The sequence below is a fragment of the Malus domestica genome, chromosome 15, assembly GCF_042453785.1.
Source record: "Malus domestica chromosome 15, GDT2T_hap1".
Lineage (NCBI taxonomy): Eukaryota > Viridiplantae > Streptophyta > Magnoliopsida > Rosales > Rosaceae > Malus > Malus domestica.
Genome location: NC_091675.1, coordinates 35,717,564 through 35,743,551, shown reverse-complemented (window position 1 = coordinate 35,743,551; position 25,988 = coordinate 35,717,564). Strand labels below are relative to the sequence as shown.

The 25,988-nt window shown below is 35.6% G+C and overlaps 2 protein-coding genes across 2 annotated transcripts; one reads left to right on the top strand and one right to left on the bottom strand.

The window, feature by feature from the left end:
• The first annotated feature begins 14,683 nt into the window (after positions 1–14,683).
• LOC103429594 (photosynthetic NDH subunit of lumenal location 4, chloroplastic) lies at positions 14,684–18,735 on the top strand. Its single transcript, XM_070814881.1, has 5 exons — positions 14,684–15,223; positions 16,176–16,268; positions 17,615–17,675; positions 17,780–17,848; positions 18,288–18,735. The coding sequence occupies exons 1-5, from the start codon at positions 14,828–14,830 to the stop codon at positions 18,377–18,379; spliced, it is 711 nt and encodes a 236-aa protein (XP_070670982.1). The 5' UTR covers positions 14,684–14,827; the 3' UTR covers positions 18,380–18,735.
• Positions 18,736–24,063: 5,328 nt separating this feature from the next.
• On the bottom strand, positions 24,064–25,109 carry LOC103429595 (heavy metal-associated isoprenylated plant protein 23-like). The gene is made up of 2 exons (XM_008367740.4): positions 24,730–25,109; positions 24,064–24,598 (listed from the first exon to the last, which is right to left on the bottom strand). Exons 1-2 carry the CDS (start codon positions 24,887–24,889, stop codon positions 24,297–24,299), a joined length of 462 nt encoding a protein of 153 aa, XP_008365962.1. The 5' UTR covers positions 24,890–25,109; the 3' UTR covers positions 24,064–24,296.
• Between the last annotated feature and the right edge of the window lie 879 nt (positions 25,110–25,988).

The window sequence follows — 25,988 nt, the reverse complement described above, 5'->3', positions numbered from 1 at the left end:
GGCCACTGATCATGTGACTAGTGACCCTAGAGTGTTTGATGAGTTATGTGACTATGTTCGTGATCCGTATATTACTGAGCACATTCCCTTGTGAAGGGTGAAGGCACTATCTCTCTGACTCCAACCTTATCATTGGTCCGTGCTTTACTTGTTCCTGATGTTAAGTGCAATCTTTTGTCGGTAGGAAAACTTCTTGATACCTTATATTGTTCTACTCACTTCTACCCTACGTATTGTTATTTCCAAGATATTTAAACTCAGAAGATAATTGGTCATGGTAAAAGAATAAGGGGTTTGTACATCTTGACTATGGAGGATAATGTTGTTTCTGGTTCAAATAATCATCAAGTTTTAAGTGCTAAAGTGGATGATAGACATCAAATTTGGTTGTGGCATCGACGATTAGGACATCCATCATTCAGTTATATGAAACATCTATTTCCTTCTTTATTTCGCACTTGTAGTCATTCAGAGTTCAAGTGTGAAACATGCGTCATGACTAAGAGTCATCGTGCTTCCTTTCCTATAAGTGATTCTAAAGCTACTTTGCCATTTGATTTGATACATTATGATGTGTGGGGTCTGGCGAAAGTTACTTCTAATGGATTTCATTGGTTTGTTACTTTTATTGATGATTGTCTCGGTTAACTTAGGTGTTCTTGATGAAGAATAAGAGTGATGTTCCGTTACTTCTTCAAGAATTTTGTACAATGGTGTCTACTCAGTTTTAGACCAAAGTTAAGGTCTTCAAGTCTAATAACGGAGGAGAATATGTGAATCACACTTTGGCATGTTTTTTTCGTGATCATGGTATTATTTACCAGACGACTACTCTGTTTACACCCCAACAAAATGGTGTGTCTGAACGGAAGAATCGTCAAATAATGGAGGTTGCTCGCTCCTTGATGTTGGATAAATGTGTTCCTAATCATTTGTGGGATCATGCTATTTTGGCTGCTGTGTATTTGATCAATCGTGTTCCAAGTAGGGTTCTTGATTTTCAGACATCGTTCAATATGCTACAAAAACATGTTTCTCTTGTTTCTATATCAAAGCTTCCTCCGAAAGTGTTTGCGTGTATTGTGTATGTGCATGTCTACTCTCATCAATGGAGTAAACTTGATGCATGTGCTCTTTAGTGTGTCTTTATTGGGTATGCTAACAATCAAAAAGGCTATAAGTGTTATCATCCTCCAACTCAAAAAATTTATATTACCATGGATGTTACCTTCCATGAGGAAGTTTTGTATTTTGTGAAGCCCTCTTCCGACTCTCCACTTCAGGGGAGAGGGGGAGTAAAGTGCAGATTCGAAGAGATAGTATGGATGATGTGTTACAGGCAAAGTTAGGAACACAACCTATTATGTTGTGTGATACTAATCAGTCGGCTACAGATAGTGATCGGTCACCTGTTATTCCCGGAACTATTTCTACTGAAGACAAATCAGATGTGCTTAACGAGTTGCCTGTTAGTATGTCTGACAAATTACCTTCTGATGATCGGTTGCCTGCTGCTGATATGTCTAACGAGTTACCTGATGATGATTTGTCCAGTGATGATTCTTCAAACAGTTTGGTACAAGATGGTGGCATACATGAGATAAATTCTGACGATTCTTCTACTTATCAGTTGCCTCCACGAGCTAATCGTGGAAAACCTAAAGTACAATATGAGCTAATATGCATGCCAAAGCCAAATATCCTATCAACAGTTATGTGTCTACTCATTGTTTGTCCAAACCATATGCATCTTACATATGTCAGCTATCTAGTGTATCAATTCCAACAAAATTGCAAGATGCTTTGTCTGACCCTAAGTGGGTTAATGCCATGAAAGTTGAGATGGAAGCTTTGGAAAAGAACTCTACTCGGGATTTGGTTCCTTTACCAAACGGGAAGAAAGCCGTTGGATGTAGATGGATGTTTACTATTAAGAACAAAGCAGATGGTTCTATTGACTGTTATAAAGCCAAATTAGTTGCTAAAGGTTATACTCAAAACTATGAGGTGGACTATCAGGAGACCTTTGCTCATGTTGCCAAACTTAATATTGTGCATGTTCTTCTGTCCTTAGCAGCAAACCAGGATTGGCCTCTGTTGCAGTTTGATGTTAAGAATGTTTTCCTTCATGGTGATCTTAAGGAGGGAGTGTATATGGATCTCCTACCTAGTATTGGAACATCTCCTAGAAAAGGTGTTGTATGCAGGTTACGAAAGGCCTTGTATGGTTTGAAACAATCTCCTGGAGCATGGTTTGGGAGGTTTACAAGTTCAATGAAGAAGTTTGGATATATCCAGAGTCATTCAGATCATACTTTGTTTCTAAAGCGACAAAATGGTAAGCTAACTGCATTGATTATTTATGTTGATGACATGATAGTGACTGGTGATGATCAGAAGGAGATACAACACCTTCAAAAGTACCTAGCTACTAAGTTTGAGATGAAAGAATTGGGTGAATTGAAGTATTTTCTTGGAATCGAGGTTGCACGATCCAAACATGGTATTTTTCTGTCTTAACGGAAATATGTTCTTGATTTGTTAGCTGAAATAGGTATGTTAGATTGCAATCCTGTTGATACTCCGATTGAGCAGAATCATCGTCTGGGCTTATTTCCAGATCAAGTTCCAACTCATAAGGAACAGTATCAGAGGTTTGTGGGGAGATTAATTTATTTGTCTCACACTCGCCCTGACATTGCTTATGCAGTTAGTGTGGTAAGTCAGTTTATGCACTTACCTAGTGAAGCTCATATGGATGCAGTAATCCGTATTTTAAGGTACTTGAAGATGGCTCCTGGCAGAGGCTTGGTTTTCTCCAAGAATGGTCATTTGAATGTCGAAGGGTATACAGATGCAAATTGGGCAGGTTCTATCACTGATCGGCGATCTACATCTGGATACTTTACGTTTGTGGGTGGTAATTTAGTTACTTGGAGAAGCAAGAAACAAAAAGTGGTGGCTAGGTCAAGTGCAAAAGCTGAGTTTCGTGGTATGTCTCATGGTGTATGTGAGTTGTTGTGGTTAAAAAAATTGTTAAGAGATCTTGGGTTTAAACCCAGTGCTATGAAACTTCATTGTGATAACAAGGTTGCTATTGAGATTGCTCATAATCCAGTGCAACATGATCGAACAAAACATGTGGAGATTAATGAATATATAAGAAATTCCCAAATATTGTCATATATATTTTTGGTATTTACCATGTTTAGTTTAATAATTAAACATTACCAAATTTATTAAAAAACTAATTTATTATCCGAAATACATATTATAATTAATGTAAATTTAATAGTCTCCACATAACATAAATTTATTAATTAAAATCAAATATAAAGTCCTAAAAATCTTATTACATAAAAAAAAAATACAATTCAACTTCAATCCTCCTCCTTCGGGGTAGCAGCACCTCGCTCTGCATCTCGCAACACATTAAACTTCCACTGCTGAAAATGCTTCCTAAAAAGCTCATCCAGATACTTCCGCTGCTTCTCATCAGTTTCGTCAACATCCCAATGAACCTACATTAATGCCAATAACAATAAATTAGTAATTTAAAAAAAAAATACTACTTCTTAACAAAAATAATTATACATTATTTAATACAAACTTACCAATAACTCCCACAGCATGGACTTCTTCAACTCCTCAGGCACCTTTTTCCAAAACTCAAACTCGGCAGAACATTCCCTCTGCACCAAACCCCCAATATCAAACCTAAGTTCGGCGTACACATCAACCATACTTTTATCTTCAAAGTAAGGCACTGGCTTACGTCGATACCTTTCTACTCGCAATACAACCTTCCTTTTGCGAGAGCCTTCTCCTGAATCGGCCATTACCTTTTAAACAAAATCTTTGAATATTAGGGTTCTAAAATTGTGTTTATATAGCCTCCAACACTTTGCGCGGCGAACCACTTCGTCACTCAAAATGCATCATGAATGCGCAGTAAATGGGAGTGGTTGGAAGGCATTTGACCATTTCATTGAAATTTTGCGCGACAAACATGTGGAAATTTTCGTCACGCAAACATTTGGTGGCAGAAAAAATTTTCCCACGTTTTCTTGTGCGACAACAATACCTATTCGTCATGTAAATTTTTTCTTTCTTTCTTTCCTGCCTTTTTTGCTCGACAAATATATGTTTTCGTTACGTAAGCACCACTTAGGCGATGAAATTTGTTTCGTCGTGCAAGCTATTTTTTCTACTAGTATTTGGATAGAAAGGGACAAACTACTTTATTCCACCTGACAAATGGAGATTGCAGGATGCAACCCCTCCCCAACCAAATCCAGAATAGAGGGCCAAGTCGTATAAACCAATACAAAGATGATGACGTAGAAATACAATTCTCCAATAGTAGATTGATAAGATTAAGTATAGGTTCCCGAATGAGCGTTGATTCTTCAAACACATAAAGACCTCTTCTTTTTCGAATAAATTCATTCAAAATACCAACGAAGGAATCAAACTCTTATGGACAAGATCATGAGAGAGTCGTTTTAGAAAGACATAGGCAAACTAGAGAACAAGTTCAAATTTCTTTTTATAAGGTTGAAAACACTGGAGCTACCACCCCTTCTACGAGTCCTCCAAAACCTAAACCATCCTGGTCAGATGTTGATTCTAACATATTTGTTATAATAAAGTTAAACCTGATAAGAAATTTATTGAGTTGAATTATCATATCGAAAAAAACACTTCACAAAGAGAATGGTTCGAAAGCACCTATTGTTGGAAATGTGCCCTAAAACCAATCATATGATGATACTTTACGGACATTTCACATGTTAAACTAATCTAGTTTAATATCAAGGGCAAACATTATTGTTTGAGCCGTCTCATATAAATGTTATATGCTTAAACGATAAGTCCAAGGAATATGTGATTGGGAGAATGCAATCTAAAGAAGTTAGATTCATGAGACCATTCTTTCGTAGACACATCCTAAACGTTCCTGATCATAGGATTGCCAATTGGGCATTGACAGTCCGTTAAGATCAGTACGTGATGTGTATTCTCTCAGGGAGAGTGACTAGTCTCGAGTCATTGGTGTGTGTGACATCAAGACAAGTACGTAGCTGCTCAATAGAGAATGAGTTCACTGAACACGATCAACGAAGAGTTCTCATATTCATGTCATATGAGAACTCATGGTTGGGATAATGCAAAGTAGTCCTTTGACCTAAGGCATCACAGCTGTCTTGTGGTTAAGTCCTTGATCTTTGATTATGTCAAAATTCACTCCAAAAGGAGGGTGTCCACGGCATCGTTGGGGTTAAGCCACTTAGTCATGGAGGCAAGTGAATGCGCAACAAGGGATCTCTAACCTTCAAACCGTTTGAGGGAGAATACTCTATGATATGATTAAGAATCTTTGGCCAAAGTATGAATGAGATTTAGGAAAGCGTTCCAAATCACATTCAAGGTAATCATATAAGCACACGAATCACATTGGATAGTAGACATGAATAAATAAACTATCAAACCAAACAATGTGGTCAAGAGTATTGTATTAGAGAAAGACCGTATTGCATTTGTAATCCTAAACTGAATAGGTTCTCCACCTCTTCTGATTAGCTTGGGTAACCATGATATGCTGCTAGGTGTCACTCATGGTTTGTGGAAGCCCTAAACGTGTGTAATCACTAAAGGGAGAATTGAAAGTAAGTTTCAATTCACAATCGATGTGAAATGGTTTTAATCGCCCACTGCCTCGCTAAAAGGAACCTAATGGATCGTACACCGTGTAAGGTGAAGATTGAAGAAACAATGGAGATGAGTAAGAATGATTAAATGGTTTAATTATTTATTAATGGCAAGGATTAATTAATATGTTAATTAATCAAACGAATAAGTTCGTTAAAGACCTCGGGATAGTTTTTGGACCTTAAGGCCCAATGGGCTTCGAACGTCAAGCCCATTGACTTAAGTTGTATGACAACTTAATGACTAAATATTCACAAAGGCCCAAACAACCCAAATACACCCTAAGGCCGGCCATATTGTTAAGGGTAGTGAACTTGGACTTATTTACAAGTTTGCCACTCAAATGAATAAAGCTATAAATATGACTTTATAGCCAAAATTCATTAAGGGTTTGTTTTGGAGAAAATTGGAGAGAACATGTCTCTCCATTTCTCTCTAAAGAGGCCGGCCCCTTGGAGGGTGCATCTAGCAATCCCACTACTCCAAGGTCACTCATTTTTCTTCTCCAATCTAACCTTGGTGAAGAGACTTAGAGGTTCTCAATTTTGGGAACTTGGAGAAACCTTTTCATCCATCCAAATCCATAGATTTAAGATGCAAGGAATGAAGGCCCTCTCTTTGGGTGATTAGCCTTTGCTTATGCAAAGAGGAATCTACAAAGGTATAAATCTCAACTCACTTTGTTTTGAGTTGATTAATGGTTCACCAATCTACTAGGCTTTGAATTTCATGGGTAATGTTTTGTTTTTGAATGCATGCAAGCATGATTCCGCCTTTTAATTGTTAAATGCATGCTATAGATGTTATTCAAATGAACATGTTTTCACAAAATAATCCCTCACCTATATTAAAGAAAGGCAAGCCTTCTTAAAGAAAGCCTTTTACGAGTTCATGAACGAAAAAGGATTTAATTCAAGGTCTTTACTTGGTATGAATGGTGTGCCAAGAAATTGAAATTCCCTAAATATGGCAAGTGTATAGTGTTGTTGAAAATCCATTTAGAACTTATACCACATAGGAAGGGAAAGAAGAAAAAGCAATCATCCGCCAATAAAGGCAATCCAAGTAAATCAGAAGGGAATTATTGCCTCCCTATACAACCACTTTTGACTTCTTCTGAGCTGCCTCCCGGTCTCTCTGTGGTGGCTTCATCCCAGAGTGAGTTATTTTCTGCCAAAGCATAAGAGTCTGCAAGGGTCAAGTCCTCTCCCATGATAAGTTCTTCGAAGAAGGGTGATCTGCTAGGAGTCCATTTCAGAATGTTGCATTGGCTATGACATCGTCACATCTGACAATCTTAGCCTTCTCTGCCTTGAACCTCTTCACGTATATACAAAGCGCTCATTCAGATCCTTCTTGATTTTGAAAATGTGGTCAGACTTCTTCTTGATGGAGCGGTAGAACAAATATTCTTCAATGAAAACTAAAACCAAGGAAAGTTTGTTGATCTTTTGATGGACAGCGGAGGCAGGGTGTGAAACCAATCTTGTGCCTCGTCCTGTAAAGTAGTTTAAAAAATCTTACACATGAGGGCTCGTCATTCATGTAACGAAACATCACATTGCGGTAGTGCTTCAAGTGTTTTTCTGTATCTTCATCTCGTTAAAAAAGAGTACAATGCGACAGGTTAAACTTGCGCAGTGCCTCTGTCTACTCGATCTCTGAATGTTTGTTTTTTTGCGATTTTTAGCGTATGCGATCTTGAAGCATATACAAACAAGTTTGGTGGCTAGATCGTTGAAATTAGTTTCATAGAATGCGTATCCCATCAAAACAATAGATTCAATAACACTTAGAGTTTATATATACTTTCATTAAATATAACATAAGATTTTGTGGTATCTACAAGTGTCAATATTTTAAATTGAAGATCGAATTCATTCATTGTATTCATATAGGGTCAAGGAGTGTAGCTGTAAAAAATCATCAAAATTGAAGTTAAAATAACCGTTAAATTGTGATTTTTCGTTTATAACCGTCGAAAAGTTTTGTCCCATTCCTTGATCTCTGAATGTTTATTTTTTGAAATTTTTGGCGTATACGACCTCAAAGTAAATACAAACATGTTTGACAATTGGATCGTTGAAACTAGTTTCGTAGAATGCGTATCCCATCAAAACAATAGATTCACTAACACTTTAAGAATTTATTCATACTTTGATTAAGTATAACATAAGATTTTGTGGAATCCAATCCACTACTGTGAATATTTTAAATTAAAGGTCGAGTTCATTCATTGCATTCATATAGGGTTAAGAAGTGTAACTGTACAAAATCATCAAAATCGGAGTTAAAATAACCGTTAAATCATGATTTTTCGTTGATAACCGACAAAAACTTTATCCCGTTACTTGATCTCTGAATGTTTATTTTCTGCAATTTTTGGCGTATACGATCTCGAAGTATATGCAAACATGTTTGGCGGTTATATCGTTGAAACTAGTTTCGTAGAATGCGTATCCCATCAAAACAATAGATTCACTAACACTTAAGAATTTATTCATACTTTCATTAAGTATAACATAAGATTTTGTAGTATTAGTGTAAATATTTTAAATTACAGATCAGGTTCATTCATTGTATTAGTATAGGGTCAAGAAGTGTAGCTATAAAAAATCATCAAAATCGGAGTTAAAATAACCGTTAAATCATGACTTTTCGTTGATAACCGTCGAAAAGTTTTGTGCTGTTACTTTATTTCTGAATGTTTATTTTTTGCAATTTTTAGTGTATGCGATCTTGAAGCAAACACAAACAAGTTTGACGGTTGGATCGTTAAAATTAGTTTCGTAGAATGCGTATCCCATCAAAACAATAGATTAACTAACACTTAGAGTTTATTTATACTTTCATTAAATATAACATAAGATTTTGTGGTATCCACTAGTGTCAATATTATAAATTGAAGATCGAATTCATTCACTGTATTCATAAAGGGTTAAGGAGTGTAGATGTAAAAAATCATCAAAATCGGAGTTAAAATAACCGTTAAATTGTGATTTTTCGTTTATAACCGTCGAAAAGTTTTGTCCCATTACTTGATCTCTGAATGTTTATTTTTTGCAATTTTTGGCATATACGATCTCAAAGTATATACAAAGATGTTTGACAGTTCGATCGTTGAAACTAGTTTCGTAGAATGCGTATCCCATCAAAACAATAGATTCACTAACACTTAAAGAGTTTATTCATACTTTCATTAAGTATAACATAAGATTTTGTGGTATCCACTAGTCTAAATGTTTTAAATTAAAGATCAAGTTCATTCATTGTTTTAGTATAGGGTCAAGGAGTGTAGCTGTAAAAAATCATCAAAATCGGAGTTAAAATAACCGTTGCAATTTTTGGCGTATCCAATCTCAAAGTATATACAAAGATGTTTGACAATTGGATTTTTGAAACTAGTTTTGTAGAATGCGTATCCCATCAAAACAATAGATTCACTAATACTTAAGAGTTTATTCATACTTTCATTAAGTATAAAATAAGATTTTGTGGTATTAGTGTAAATATTTTAAATTACAAATCAGGTTCATTCATTGTATTAATATAGGGTCAAGAAGTGTAGCTGTAAAAAATCATCAAAATCGGAGTTAAAACAACCGTTAAATCATGATTTTTCGTTGATAACTGTCGAAAAGTTTTGTCCTGTTACTTGATTTCTGAATGTTTATTTTTTGCAAATTTTAGTGTATGCGATATTGAAGAAAACACAAACAAGTTTGACAGTTGGATCGTTGAAATTAGTTTCGTAGAATGCGTATCCCATCAAAACAATAGATTCACTAACACTTAATGAGTTTATTCATACTTTCATTAAGTATAACATAAGATTTTGTGGTATCTAATCCACTAGTGTGAATATTTTAAATTGAAGATCGAGTTCATTCATTGTATTAATATAGGATCAATGAGTGTAGCTGTAAAAAAAATCATCAAAATCGAAGTTAAAATAACCCTTAAATCGTGATTTTTTGTTGATAGCCGTCGAAACGTTTTGTCCCATTACTTGATCTCTGAATGTTTGTTTTCTGCAATTTTTGGCGTATGCGATCCCGAAGTATATGCAAACATGTTTGACGATTGTATCGTTGAAACTAGTTTAGTAGAATGCGTATCCCATCAAAACAATAGATTCACTAATGCTTAAGAGTTTATTCATACTTTCATTAAGTGTAAATGTTTTAAATTAAAGATCAAGTTCATACATTGTATTAGTATAGGGTTAAGGAGTGTAGCTGTAAAAAAAACATTAAAATCGGAGTTAAAATAACCGTTAAATCATGATTTTTCGTTGATAACCATTGAAAAGTTTTGTCCTGTTACTTGATCTCTGAATGTTTATTTTTTGCAATTTTTAGTGTATGCGATCTTGAAGCATACACAAACAAGTTTGACGGTTGGATCGTTCAAATTAGTTTCGTAGGATGCATATCCCATCAAAACGATAGATTCACTAACACTTAAAGTTTATTTATACTTTCATTAAATATAACATTCCACTAGTGTAAATATTTTAAATTGAAGATCGAATTCATTCATTGTATTCATATAGGGTCAAGGAGTGTAGCTATATAAAATCATCAAAATCTGATTTTGTTGCCCCATTACTTTATTTCTGAATGTTTATTTTTTTTCAATTTTTGGTGTATACGATCTCAAAGTATATACAAAGATGTTTGACGGTTAGATTGTTGAAACTAGTTTCATAGAATGCGTATCCCATCAAAACAATAGATTCACTAACACTTAAAAAGTTTATTCATACTTTCATTAAGCATAACATAAGATTTTGTGGTATCCAATCCACTAGTGTGAATATTTTAAATTGAAGATCGAGTTCATTCATTGCATTCATATAGGATCAAGGAGTGTAGCTGTAAAAAATTTATCAAAATCAGAGTTAAAATAACCCTTAAATTGTGATTTTTTGTTGATAGCCGTCGAAAAGTTTTGTCTCGTTACTTGATCTTTGAATGCTTGTTTTCTGCAATTTTTGGCGTATGCGATCTCGAAGTATATGCAAACTTGTTTAACGGTTGTATCGTTGAAACTAGTTTCGTAGAATGCATATCCCATCAAAACAACAGATTCACTAACGCTTAAGAGTTTATTTATACTTTCATCAAGTATAACATAAGTTTTTGTGGTATCCACTAGTGTAAATGTTTTAAATTAAAGATCAAGTTCATTCATTGTATTTGTATAGGGTCAAGGAGTGTAACTGTAAAAAATTATCAAAATCGGAGTTAAAATAACCGTTAAATCATGATTTTTCGTTGATAACCCTCGAAAAGTTTTGTCCTGTTACTTGATCTCTAAATGTTTATTTTTTGCAATTTTTAGTGTATGCGATCTTGAAGCATACACAAACATGTTGACGGTTGGATCGTTGAAATTAGTTTCGTAGAATGTATATCCCATCAAAATGATAGATTCACTAACACTTGTAGTTTATTTATACTTTCATTAAATATAACATAGGATTTTGTGGTATCCACTATTGTCAATATTTTAAATTGAAGATCGAATTCATTCATTGTATTGTGTAGGGTCAAGGAGTGGAACTGTAAAAAATCATCAAAATCGAAGTTAAAATAACTGTTAAATTGTGATTTTTCGTTTATAACCGTCGAAAAGCTTTGTCTCGTTATTTGATCTCTGAATGTTTATTTTTTATAATTTTTGGCATATGCGATCTCAATGTGTATACAAACATGTTTGACGATTGGATCGTTAAAACTAGTTTCGTAGAATGCGTATCCCATCAAAACAATAGATTAACTAACACTTAAGAGTTTATTCAAACTTTCATTAAGTATAACATAAGATTTTGTGGTATCCACTAGTGTAAATATTTTAAATTGAAGATCAAGTTCATTCATTGTATTCATATTGGGTCAAGGAGTGTAGCTGTAAAAAATCATCAAAATCGAAGTTAAAATAACCGTTAAATGGTGATTTTTCGTTGATAATCATCGAAAAGTTTTTTCCCGTTACTTGATCTTTGAATGTTTGTTTTTTGCAATTTTTTGCTAATGCGATATCAAAGCATATACAAACAAGTTTGATGGTTGGATCGTTGAAATTAGTTTCGTAGAATTCGTATATCATCATGTTTAATGGTGTATATATATATATATATATATGTCTTAAGTAGATTTAAATTTATTTATTTTTTACATATAACACTTAAGAAATTGAATGGTATGTATATTTAAGCCGATCCAATGGTCACCAATTTTTAATATTTAATTTAATATATATATATATATATATATTTATATATAGTTATTATAGTTTTTGGGGTCTAAAATTGTTAAATTAATATATATAATTTTTATTGTATTTTTTTAGGGTTATAAAATTATAAAATTAATATTTTGCTTATCTTGTATCGTGTTACCCACGTGTATACCCAAACCAACCCGTTATCTTAACAGGTGCTTATCAAGTTACCTGATAACGACCCGATTCGTTCTCGTGTCGTCTCGAACACCTGTTAATTTCGTGTCGTGTCGTGTCGGGTTATCGGGTCATGTCAGGAATTGCCAGGCCTAGCCTCAGTGATGACTTGTGGGTCCATGCTACTTTTCTGTTTTTCCAAATCATCTATGCCGCAACTGCAATGCATGTGGTTTACCTTTGACTGATGAGCAAGCTGCTCGGGGTGACGCTTAGTGTGTGATGCTAGTTGAACTCGAGCTGGACTGCATTTGTGTTTCCATCTATCCTTCGTGCTACTTACTCCAATGCATGGTAAGAAGAACTCCTTGCAGGACAAGCCAGGAATGGACGCTTAGCTTGGAATGTCCAGAATGCTCGTCGAAATATGGTCCTAACCGTGAATATACACTAGCTTATAGCCCGAGTCAAGAGTGAACGCTCATCTTCACGCTAAGGAGAGAGAAAACGTTTTCCCGAGGACCAAGAGGAGAGTGCACACTACCCGAAAACTCGATTCATGGTTGGTTAAGTGGTTGCTTGCTGAGACGTCACTAATCACGATCATCTGCCCTTATCTAGCTTCAAGATACCTCGTTTGTGGCGTGTTGCGCCTCAATGTTCACCAAAAGCTGATTCACCAAGATCGTGTGTTAGGTGATGGCACTCATCAAACCTGCGACTTGTCAGGATAGGTGTTGGTCACCATTTAGGGTGGAAGAGCTTGGATGATGGGCGTCTCCGTAAGTGGTGGAAGTGCAGTGAGCTACAGATGCAAAATCTAGGCTCGAATGTGGCACACTTGTGGAAAATAGGGTGAAAACACCCATAGTTCAGTCGCCGATACAAAAATCAGTTTGGTCGGTCAGCCTGAGCTAGAGACGATTTGGTGACATGGAGCCGAGTCTACTAAATTGATTTAGAAATTGGTTTAGGACCTAAGATTTAGTCGACCGCAGGCTGAAATGCGTAGCCAGGTCAACTCGCTTGTCCTTGGGCTCTTGCTGTGTACATTGGGTTGGCATGACTTTGGGCCTAGAAGGCTTGGATTTGTTGGGCTATAGGCCTGCTAACACATAAGTTGTCTGGGCTTGGGGTTTATGGGCTGGAACAACAGCGTAGGCTGCTAGCGCCTGGGCCTCAGCTTAGGTTACTAGTGCATTAGTCATTGCCATTGGCTACTAGGCAGCGGCCATAGTAGTGGTGGTGCTCCATGGGGCAGGGCTCCTTTTGCCATCGCGTTAAGCCTTGAAGAACATCGGCACATGCCACATCTTCATCTCTATCCTCTGGTTCGCATCTTTCGAAGTAGGGTATTATGTTCGTTGTAGTTATAGGAAACATTCAATGAGACTACGTGTGAAAAATCAAATGTAATAGAAAAATCCGAAAGCAAATTCAAGAGCCTTCTTCGAGTGTACTAAATCAGGGTCTCAATAAAAACACCAATTTGTGGTAGAAAAAATCCGTCGTCTTCAGTCTTGATGAATTTGTACCTATAAAACAATAAACACCTTTGACTAAGGACCAAAGCCACATGCACCCACGAGGTTGGGAGGGGGGTTGGCTAATGGATCTCCAAAGCCTAATTCAGTATCTCTGAAAAGAGTGAGTGTTTAGGGCTTGTATGCGTAGCAAAATGCTTATCAGAAAATGGTGTAGATGGAGTATTTATAGGGAGGTGGCCGACCATAGTAGGTTTTTACCCTACATGTGGTGGCTTCCCATTGACTAAGGTCTGTCATCCGTAGGATGGATGAGGAGAAAATTATCCCGAAGTATAATTAGGAGATAATATCTTAGAATTATCAAATAATTATCCTAGATTGATTATGATGAGGATTCTTTACTTGTTTGAGTTGATCTTCAATTATGAATATATTAAAGATGAAATTTGGTAATTAATTCTATTTTTAATGCTTTTGACTTTCTAAACCATGAGCAAGGAAGCTTGGAGATGTTGTAGTTAACTACTCAAGCCTCTAGGATGTTGAACTGCGCTTGGGAATACTTGTGGGTTTGCCCATTTAATGAGGGTGACTTCTTCGGAAAAAAGTTTATGTGTCTTCTGAATTTTTTGGATTATTTTTTACTCCACAACTACATCAAATAACTTTGTAAATATGCCAATCATATATGACCAATATTGACATCGTTCTAGTTGTGCGAGTCACTTTGAACCCGCTCGTATTGTGTATTTATTTTTATGATTCAGCCGTGTACTTTTAACGAGACGGCATCTAGAGACCCCTCATAAAGCAAAACTCACTCATTGGAAATGTTCTCTTAATTATATTCACTGAAGTCACTTAGTACTACTGTTTAGTGGTATTTCTTTTCACTTGTAAGTGAGAGGTCTTAGATTTGATTCTCGTCAAAACGAATTTGAACCATATTATTGCTAATTCATTGTGAGACTAAGCTCATCTGTTCTCTTTAATGTAGATAATACCTTTTGTTCAAAAAAAAAAAAAAAAAAAACTCTGTTCACTGAATAAAAAGGCAAGATGGGGTCTTATCCAAATTTACGGCCAAGATGTTCCTTAATCAGGTCCCATCGTATCCACTCTTCTTTCCCTCTCATGAAAAGAGTCGTTAGCAGTTATTCAGCTCTCAAACCTCCAGACCAAGAACAGATAAGAGTTACAAAATCAAATTAAGATAAATAAAAATGGCGGTTTCTACTCTAATCCTTACAACTCCAAAGCCCCTAGCCCAAATTCAACCCCCTAATCCTCCTCCTGCAACCTCACTCTCCTCCTCCAAACCCACTTCCACTTGTTCTTGTTCATCTTCTTCATTCTCAGCAACTGCAAACAATGCAAACAAATCTTCCTGGAAATTTTCAAATATTTTGAGCAAGAAGTCCGTAATGGATGTGGGTATGGGGCTGTTAGCATCTTCAATTATGGCATTGTCTCCTTTGGAAGCTGACGCCACGAGGATTGAGTACTACGCCACCGTGGGGGAGCCTCTCTGTGACTTGAACTTTGTTCGTTCTGGGCTTGGTTTCTGTGATGTTTCAGTTGGCCCCGGCGTCGAAGCTCCTCGCGGTGAGCTCATCAATGTGAGTTCCCAGTTTCTGCTTTCTTCAGCGCTATGTCAGGTCTTTTATTTCAACAAAAGAGAAAGCATACAAAATTTTTGGTTTTTTTATTGTTGTATACTTTCGAATTACAAGTTTTGCTTCTTGTTAATGGGTGTCAAATACAATATGATTACGAATTGCACCCAAGTTCGAATCCCCTTTTCCTCACTGCTTAGGATAATGTAGAATATCGTCTTGTGAAGCACATACATATATATATGTATTTAAAACATTGGGAAAGATAGAAGTGAAGTTGGTTGTTTCAATATAGTGACCATTGATGTTCCTTTGGTTTTATGGCTTACCAAATTAATGGTCTAGTGTGAATCGACCCAAAACAGATAGGTACGCTCTGTTTGGTACAGAATTTACTTCCCAGCATTAGGTTATACTCGCATTTCTTCCCACTTGTGAAGAAGTTGAAACGAAACTTATTCTCCCCAGCCAAATTTGTAATGAACTTATTCTCACCTGCCAGGGAGAAATTCTCTCCATATTACTTGGCAGACACAGGTATTCCAACTCACTTGCACCAAAATACCAAATATACAAGCAGCATCAGTTTTGGTCTATTCAACTACTTTTGTGATACCGTTTTCTTGGTCTGTCAATTAAATGATTGATTCCAAAAACTCAAAATTGTTAAGAGAGAAATTTGACGATTGTAATAAGGCTCAACGTCAAATGCTCGCCAACATTCTCCCTTGTGTGTAGGTCACTAGGTCTGCAAGAACTAAACAGAACTTGGCAGCACACATTTAGGCAATGGATGACCAAAATTGGCATACCAAGATTTCGATGATTGAATGAATTGATAAACAACCTTATCTTGGTACCGAGTCATGTCTCCTTTTTCTGAAAGTGAAGTTATTACGAGATATGTCTATCAAACACAACTTAATAATACAATAGTCTGTTTTAACGAACACAGATTCACTACACCGCAAGATTCGCTGATGGGACAGTCTTTGACAGTAGCTACAAACGAGGCAGACCTCTAACTTTGCGTATTGGTGTTGGCAAGGTATGAAAATTCTATAGTATCCATTAGATGAGAACATTATCTCTTTTATTTCCTATATGATGACTTGAAGCTTTTAAATCAAGAATCATACTGCGTAATGAGCATAAAAGCCACAAGAATTAGTGAAAATTCTGTCCGGATAGTCATCTTACACTTACATTTCTGCATGTGCTTTCTATGAATTGCCGATTCTCTGTTCTGAGGCTGTTCCTCTTTTACGTACTTAGATGCATTTTAATCATTCTCTGAAGTCCTAACTAAAGGTGTATTCGATTTTTTCTTTGTTATCATTCTCCCATTGTTGGAATAAACTAATTATTAAGGTTTGCAATGTTTCCGGCCACAATCAACATCAGAAATAAAGAATGTTTCCGGCCACAATCAAACTCATCATGAATGATATTATCAATAGCTGATAAAGGTTTCCTGATGCCTCCATCAATATTGTAGCCCCGTCGAATAAAACTCGGCATGACCTTTTCTAATATCAAAGTAAAAACACTAATTGGCTAGCTTGGATGTTCACTCAATTTCTCCAATTTTAAAGCAGCATCAGAAACAAACTAAACATTTTCTTTTCAGATATCTCTAAATCAAGGTTCTAAAAGATGCTAGGCGCTAGTCGGGCGACAGGCTGGTGCCTATCCCCTAGGCGGCTAGGCGGGGCCTAGGCGGACTAGACGGATTCAAGAAATTTATGATATATTGTATAAATAAGTGTCGTTTATGCTTAAAAAATAACACACATAATTATATTGGGATACCTAAATTGCAAAATAAAATGACGCATAAATTATTAAGTATTAGAACATCTTGAAAACATGAGAAATAAACATATACTGAGTGTTTTCCAATTTCCACATGGATGTGTTGCAACGGGTTTCAAAATACTTCAGAATTTTATCACATTCTTCACCTCTTGTATTAATCAGCATTGCACTTTACTATGGCAATATCCATATATTGTATTTATTATTCATAAGTTTTTCAAGCTCGTCATGGTGGGGTTGAATATATAGGAGAGGAAGAGTCTTGCTTAGCTTCTTGTTTGAGGTTTTCATCCTAAATTATTAGCAATAATACTAAATGGAGAATTAACCCCTAATTCCAAGTCCAGAGATTAAGAATTAAACAAAAACAATTTTCGTGTTGCATTTGTCAAAATCAAAGCAACCAAGGGCTCTAAGAAACCAGAGTAGAATAAAGAAACTAAACGAAGTACATCAAATTGTGGACTTGAGAAATGCTTAGTTTTCCTTTTCTTTTGATTCTCTCGGTGTAGTCTCCGCCTCCATACCTTCATTTATTCATGCCCATTTACCTTTATCTTATATTCTGGTGTCCAGGTTATTAGGGGACTGGATCAAGGTATTTTAGGGGGTGAGGGTGTGCCTCCAATGCAAATAGGTAAGACGATAAAGTTGGTTATGTTTCTAAATGTTTCTTGCCATTTGTGAAAAAAAAAAAAAAAAAAAAAAGAAATCAAATCGTAACCATCAAATATCACACAGGGGGAAAGCGGAAGCTTAAAATTCCTTCACATTTAGCATATGGGCCAGAACCTGCAGGATGCTTCTCAGGTGAGTTTCCTTTATATTTGAAACTATCTTGATTCTTTAGTCTTCCATGATTATGGTTTACGACTGTTGTCGTCAACCAAAATCATCATCAGAAACTTGAAACTTTCTATGATCTTACAAAAGACATCATTGAATCACTATCATCCTCACTATCTGTGTACGTGTGGAAATACTTGGTATATGCGATCAGTTAACTTTGCAGGACAAAACTCTTGTCGATATCTGCTACCGTAATTTCTTAGAAAAGTAAAAACTGGATGTCAAGTACAGTTACTTATATCGATGGTATAATGATGATGTATGCTACAGTTTCTCAAAATCTGAGGCTTGCTAATTTATTCCTAGACCTTAAGGTAAAAACTAAAATATTTTAAACATACAGTCAGTCGTTTTGAGTCTTGGAAACTATCAGAAACTAACATATATGCATCTTTTATAGGTGACTGCAATATACCTGGAAATGCTACTCTTGTCTACGATATTAATTTTGTTGGCATCTACTCGGGAAATAGAGCATTGCCGGGCAAATAGATAGAACACGCCATTAGATCCTTGCATCTCCCGACTTCCTGATACTAAGCTTCCATTGTTAAATACAAGCCGAGGCAGGAATTCAGAGTCATACATATAATGGTGCGCCTTCTTTTTCTACGCTTGGCTTGCTAAATGGAGATGTATCGATCCCATCCGCGTTGGTATCGCCCTACCTATTTCATTCTGCATTCTACCTTACATTTTATGTATATAGGTTTACCTTTGTGGAACATGGGACGATTCGTATTAATGAACATACTTATCTTATGTGATCGAAACACTTGGAAATAATGGCTTGTACCTAATTTGCGTATAACTACAAAAGTAAGTTTTATAAAAGATGTTCAGCCAAATCTTTTGGATCGGTTTACTATGTAGAGATATGTTGCTGCTGAGACCATAGCTTTTGTCTTGAATATCTAAATTTGCCTAGGGTTTATAAGTCCGAAAGTTTGGAGAAGGACCTCACTGCTTAGCTTAGCTGCTCTCTCATTGCTGACACTGTTCTGGTCACCTTTATTAAAGAGGCAAAAGCACGTGCCAACTCTAGGTCGAAAGTTAAATGAATGGCATAACATGATTGTCTTGGAGTACTGCCACAGTTTAGGATTTAGGAGAGTAATTTCTGCACTCCGCTTTTGGCCTCTTGCACACCCTTTTTTTCTTTTTTCTTTTTAGCAATTGGATCGAATGAATGATAAGTGAATCAACAGACATAATTAAATAGAGAAGTGCAGAAGATCAAAAGGGTGTGTGGAGAAATGACTTCCCCTACAACAATCTGGTTGTTTTTCATTTCCGGTTGGTAAATTCTGTACATGATATAGCAATACAGCAATGTGCTTGACAGCCAAAGAGCTGACTTGATCAATCAGTAACTTACTTTGGGAATATGTAGTTCTCACTTCTCACTTTTTCCTACTTTACCCTTCTATGCTATATACTGTGGGCGCTTTGTGCCTTTATACTCAAATTTAACTTTACATCTCTGACAGACATCATTTTCGAGCTCATCTTTCTCAGTCGTAATTTCTACTTGTATCGTTGGATATATAGGTTATAGTTCTCCAATCTGCTTTGTATTTTTTTTTTTAACAAAGGATATTATTTATATTAAGGAGGAGGGGGCTTACAAATTAATCAACATGCCGTTAGATTAAAGCTTTTATAAAAGTACATCACGTATGTTAATTTTGATCGGTCTTGACATACAAATGTCACGCTTAGTAAATAGGGTTGTGATTATGCTTAATTAGCAAGAAGTTGCGATTAGAGCTTAGATTCTTATAACTAATTTGATTTAATTTCAGCATTGGAGGGAAATTAAATGAGTTTGAGAATAAATTATGAGGTGGGGTTGCTTTTATGTAGCTCTAGCTATGTATGCAAATGAAAATGTTGCTTTTAATTTCAGCAAACTCATCAGTTTTGCCTTGAACTGCCATAGGGTATTGAATGCAAAAGGGAATAGCATTGTCCAATCCCAAGGCTGAAATTTCCTTGATTGTTCGATTGTCAACCGCCATGTCTTGTTCTTCTTCCAGTTCCATTTCAGTTTCAACTTCAAATTCGGATTCGGAACTAGAACTAGGTGAATTGAATTCTGGCTGCTTCCTCTTCTTTTTCAAAGTTTGTTCAAAATCGTCGTCAAATTCTAATATATTCTCACGAATAGGTTGAGAACTTTGAGACATAAACTAGTGCCTAAAACAAAAGAAGACAAAACAAAATTGGAAACAAAAGAAAAGACACAAACAGCAACAAAGGGGAAGATTAGCAATTTTGCTAATCCCCGGCAACAACGCCAAAATTTGATGTGGTAGAACACAAATTAAACCCTATAAATTATGCAATTGTAGTACGAGTAAGTAGGGATCGTTCTATTTCGGGGATTAGAAGGGATACTAACCAACACAAATTAAACTTAACAAACTGAAAACTAAATTAAACTAACAACAAAACAATAATTGGGGGGACTTTGGACGAATTTAATTAAAACATAAGTAAATGGCAGCAAATAAATTAAGTTGTGAATGAAATATGGATGAAATGATAGCTAAAGGATTCTTCTCCACACATGAATCATATGCATACAAATCGATTTCTAGTTATTCTTCCTATAAACCAAGAATGACAATGCCCCAAATTAACTGCATACATCACTAATTAACTCTCAGATTTTCCTAAGTTCATTGAATTGGACATAGCGATGCAAGCAAATTATTCTTCTTAAGTTCCCTAACTATGAAAGGCATGATAGAGATACATCTCGAAGATTATTAAATTATGTGAAAATCATAAGCATTGACAAAATAATCGTAACTATGAAAAGCATGATACTCCTACCAATAATTTACTTAACTCAATCATGACTACTAACTTTTACCATTTACAAATATAAGTTCATAACGATTAGGTGAAATTTCCTTGTATTCTAGTATCAAATCTTTGCATGCAAACTAAGTATGCATCCTTAATAAACATACAAGAATAAGTTTTCTATAAAGCAAATAAGTAAATCGCATTCATGTTTTATGAAACAATAATTGGATGTAATCAATTTATATAAAATATATGATCATGGCTTCGAATTCACCTCTAGCTAAAAAGAAACTTAGTTACACATGTTCATCATAACTGAAAAGCAATCTAAAATAAACATTGAAACTTAAAACAAAGAGAGAAAGAACTCTGAAAATTCCAGTAACTTCAATGGATGAATGGTAGGTGCGGCACACCTCTGAAACGTTGCAAGACACTTCATATATATATAGGGCACGGCTGAATCCAAGGAGGAAAGGGATTAGGCGTTTTGAATTATTTTAGGACTCTAAGAAATAGGTGGAGAGTGTTGGAATGTGATTAGGATTCTTCCTTGCAGCTGGAGATAAGATATGATAAGATAGTGTTTTTCTCCAGCTAGGATTCCTCTTTCTTGTGTAATTCCTTGTCTTCCAAGCCTCAACTTTAATTTCTCTATATTTTAGCACATGTGTAACGCCTTTTAAACACTAGAAATATCTAGCCCATATGCTATCCACGCATGTTATTCAATTCAAGTCCAAAATTGCTCCAAATTGCTCCATTTGACTATGTATTATCATATTTACCAACTGGACCTCCAATAATATGAAAATAACTTAAATTACTATAATAAATGGAAATTAACTAAGTAAATGCAAAGAAATAAGATAACAAAGTCTTGTAAATATGCTCCTATCAGTTATAGTTCTCCAATCCATTCCAATCGGCCTTTTTTTTATTTTTTTTATTTTAACAAATGATATTATCTATATTAAGAGGGAGGGAGCTTACAAATTAATTAACATGCCATTAGATTAAAGTTTTTATAAAAGTACATCACGTATGTTAATTTTGGTTGGTCTTGACATACAAATGTCGCGCTTAGTAAATAGGGTTGTGATTATGCTTAATTAGCAACAAGTTGCGATTAGAGCTTAGATTCTTATAACTAATTTGATTTAATTTCAGCATTGGAGGGAAACTAAATGAGTTTGAGAGGAAATTATGAGGTGGGGTTGCTTTTATGTAGCTCTAGGTATGTATGCGTATGAAAATGTTTTTACGCTTCCTCTGGATCGGAGAAAGGATACAGAAAGAAAGTGGAAAATGTTAAAAGGTTAAAAGGGAAAGAAAGAAAAGAAAGAAAGCGAGAAAGGTGATTCCTTATTTGTTCTACATGTTCGGTTCATCGGTTGAGTAACCAAAAAGAAGGATCTGCTTTCCTTGCCAATTTCCTTTACCCTCTTTCTGGAACCCAACCCAATGGATTTGAATAATATTGTAACGTTGGTGCCAATTGTTTTGAATACTTGTAGTAGTAGGAGCCTACACTTTTTACTTTATACTTTTGCACATTATATATGGATGTTGATGGTCCTCCTGTGCAAGGAAGAGGGCCTAGTGTTTGGTTGTAATATGTGACATATTTTTTAGGGTGATGTGTCGATTTAGTCTTTGAACTATCACTTTAGTAAAAATTGGGTCTTTGAATTATTTTTTTAGTAAAATAAGTCCCTAAATTAATTAAAAATTACTAATTTCATCCATACCATTATATTCAAAACTATTTTATCCATTTTTTCGTCAACTTAAGTAACTTGACACCCTTTAGAGTGTAATACCGTCATTTTCTCACCTATAAGCCCTTAACACTTCATATAGTTTGCAAACCTAACGTCTAATTTACTCTCCAAAGTTAACTCTACACACTATTTCTTTATGGAAAATTACCAATCTACCCACCAATGTGTATCACATGTAAGTAACGTGATTTACATTGACAGAAAATTAATATAGTACCTTCAAATCTAATATTAGGGATGTAATTGACAGATTTTTATAATCCAATGACTGATCTTTCTATAATAAAAAAATAGCTTAAAGACCTAATTTTCATTCAGATGATAATTTATGGACTAAATTAACAGTTCACCCTATTTTTTAATACCATGTTCATTTATTGTTTTTCACATAAGAATACGGGAAAGAGGTTCGAACTCAACTCCGTCTTGGATACATGTGGGAAAGGTCGAGATTGAACTCGGGTTTGATTGTAAGGCTAAATGCTCGTTTTCATTGGAGCTACACAGTATAAACCCTAACAACAGGCAATAACAGAGCCCTAACTTTAAATAGGAGAATATCCACCACCTTCGAATACATGATACGGTAACCAGCTAGCACTAACTAACTAGTTTAGTTTGGGGGTTCCAATACAGCTGTGAACAAGCAAAGCCAGAAGAAACAGTAAACATCATGCAGCCGCTCGACACCAAAACCAAAACAAAATAAAGCTTCCATGATGGCTACCTCATAGCAACCCAACTAGTTTCACCAAAACTAACTTTAAATAGGAAAATTACCAATCTACCCAAAACTGCTTTTCTACTACTTTTTCAAGTGCCTTGTTTAGGTAACTTAAAATAAACAACATATTATACTAGAGAAGTGATTTTTTTTGTTAAGATTTTAGAGTCGGATTTGCGGATCAGTACTAAAAACAATCTAGACAACCTAAAAGACATTGGATTTTATGTCAAAAGGCTTCAGTGCTATTTGTAATGCAAATATTCAATTATATGTAGTAATATATCAAGTCAAGTTTCCGATGTGGGATTGCATTCTTCAACAATTTTCACTCCCCCTTTTGTCCTCCTGCACTCTTCTGCTTTTTTCTGTTCCTTGTCCCAGTGTTGATTAACAGGGAGGGTAGTGCAAAGGAATATATAAAGAAAATAATAACTGTCGTTGGGCTGCCATTGTTTGAGCAATGGCAGACAGGGTTGAAGTACTCTAAGGAGCGTAGAAATCCTCTCTTGTAAAATTGCCGTGTCTATTTCAGCTAGCTACGCTGCTCCACTTGGTCCATTATGTATATAAAATCTCAAACGTCCTCACTTGTCCTACTTGATTTTGGTTGGTTTTGGACTGTGTTCGTAATCTAAGCCCACCAACTCATTTAAAAAACCACATTAACTTAATTAATTTAGGTTGGTTTTGGCTTTGTGCGTTGTGTTCAACTTTAAGCACACCAACTAAAATGATAACCACATTCTATATTTGACCAAAAAACCACATTGTATTGATAAAAGACCCCCTTTTTTGTTTAATTTTTATATGAGCAATACTAGAGGTGAGCATAATTTAACATATGTGGCTTGGATACTAAGAAAATGTTTTTAACCATTTGAACTACAAGACCTTTTCCGAGTACGAAAGATGGCAGGATGAAATCAAACCCCCCCCCCCCTCTAATTCCTGATAATTCCCATATAAAAGGAAAACAAAAACAAAAAATACAACATTGAAAAAAAGAAGAGGGGAGACTTGGAAGCTAGCTAGCTAGGAGACTAATTAACTGATCAAGAGAAGATGCTTGCAAGTTATGGTACTACATGATAGAGCAGGCATTAGGGTTGTCATCACTGAACATGGTGGTGTAAGGGTCTTCATATTTTGTGACAGTCCCAGTGGAGGAGGGATTGTTGTCCACATTTCTGACATAACCAGGAGGTGCCTTCTTGTCATAAGCCTGGGCAATGTAGGGCTGTGCCACTAAGTTGTAGGGCACATAAGGCCATATCTCTGCCCTCTTCCCTGTTGACTTTGCCTTCTTCAGCACTTTGTTTGGTTCAACATACCCAGTCACACTCACCTTCTGTTGCTTTCTGTTTATCTCCACAGATTTAACTCCTGCTCAACATTCAACATACAACATTTTTTATCAGCCCAAAGTTTGCAATTTTCGACTTACCCCAAAGTTTGATGACATTTGTAATTTGTGACATAAACTAGGAAAACAGATAGGCAGAAAAAGAACATACCAGTTAAGGAAGAGAGGGCATTCTTGACCTTAAGCTCACAGCCATCACAGTCCATCCTGACTTTGAGCTCCACTGTCTGTAATTGCTTCTTCTTTTTGTGTTTGTGGCCACTGTTGTTCACCAGATCAGACAAGTACTCCAATGTTCCTCCAACTCCCATTTTTTGCAGCTTTTTTTAAGGTCAAAAGTTCTCAGTTGATGCCCTTCAACAAACCCTTGCAATTTATATGGAGAATTTAGGTCCCTTGAGAAACTGCAAGGAAGGAAGGAGCTTCCCTTCCTTGCTGTTGCTGCTGGTGAACAATTTTATTAAATGGATTCTTTCCTTGCCTTACAACACTCTAAGTCTCTCATTTACTTCCTATGACATCTTTCTTTCACGCAGCCCCTACTTCCTTCTTATATAGCCTTTTCTTTTTTCTTTCTTTTTAAAAATAAAATTATTCAAATTCAAACAGAGGAAAGATCGTGGGTCACCCCAAACAGCAGGAAACAACAATTCTAAGAACCTTCAAATATTTTTCTGTTTCTAGAGGTTGAATTGATTGAATTAAAAATTAAGAAAACTAATGAAAAGAGCTTGAAAACTTTGAGTTGACAAAATAAAGGGTAAAGTAAATAGTACCAAGTTTGACTTTTTAGTGTAAAAATGTGGTTTTTCATTAAAGTGAACAGTACCACGGGCTTTTCGTTAAAACTCCCTTAAAAATTTGATGTATAGGTTCTTCACATCTTCATTCTTAAATAGAGAAACCATTATTCTTTATGTGGAGGAAATGACATATGCATACATAAGTTGAAGACATTTTCCTCTTTATAAAGCACATTTTAAGTGGTTAAAGGGTCTTTTCCACAATACCACAAGTAGAAAAAGCTCTTTAACCACTTGCTCCAATAACAGGTAAAACAACATCATAAATTTACTTTTAGGAGAAGGGTCTCAATGTATCTTAGATTTGATATAATCATAGCGGGAAACTACAGTGGCGACAATGAACCCTCCTCTTGGCACTGGTGCCTCTCCAAATAATGTCGAAATTATGTTGTTATATATAGATTGCAGATGTTAGTTGAAGCTATGTTCTCTTCTATCATGATTCAGTCTGATTCTCAAAGCTTTTTAAAAAATTTGCAATCACAAGAGGAGAGTTGGATGCAGATCAGTTGAGTTCGTTTTAGTGAAATCATATTCCTATACATTGTAATTATGTAGCTCACTAGTTAGCAAAAACATGCTCTTTCATGTCAAAATTGTTTTG

Coding starts and splice junctions, on each gene's coding strand:
- LOC103429595 (XM_008367740.4), bottom strand. CDS start 24,889: ATGGGAGTTGGAGGAACATTGGAGTACTTGTCTGATCTGGTGAACAAC. Junction 24,599..24,729: donor TGCCCTCTCTTCCTTAACTG/GTATGTTCTTTT, acceptor AATGTTGAGCAG/GAGTTAAATCTGTGGAGATA.
- LOC103429594 (XM_070814881.1), top strand. CDS start 14,828: ATGGCGGTTTCTACTCTAATCCTTACAACTCCAAAGCCCCTAGCCCAA. Junction 15,224..16,175: donor CTCGCGGTGAGCTCATCAAT/GTGAGTTCCCAG, acceptor TAACGAACACAG/ATTCACTACACCGCAAGATT. Junction 17,676..17,779: donor TGTGCCTCCAATGCAAATAG/GTAAGACGATAA, acceptor AATATCACACAG/GGGGAAAGCGGAAGCTTAAA.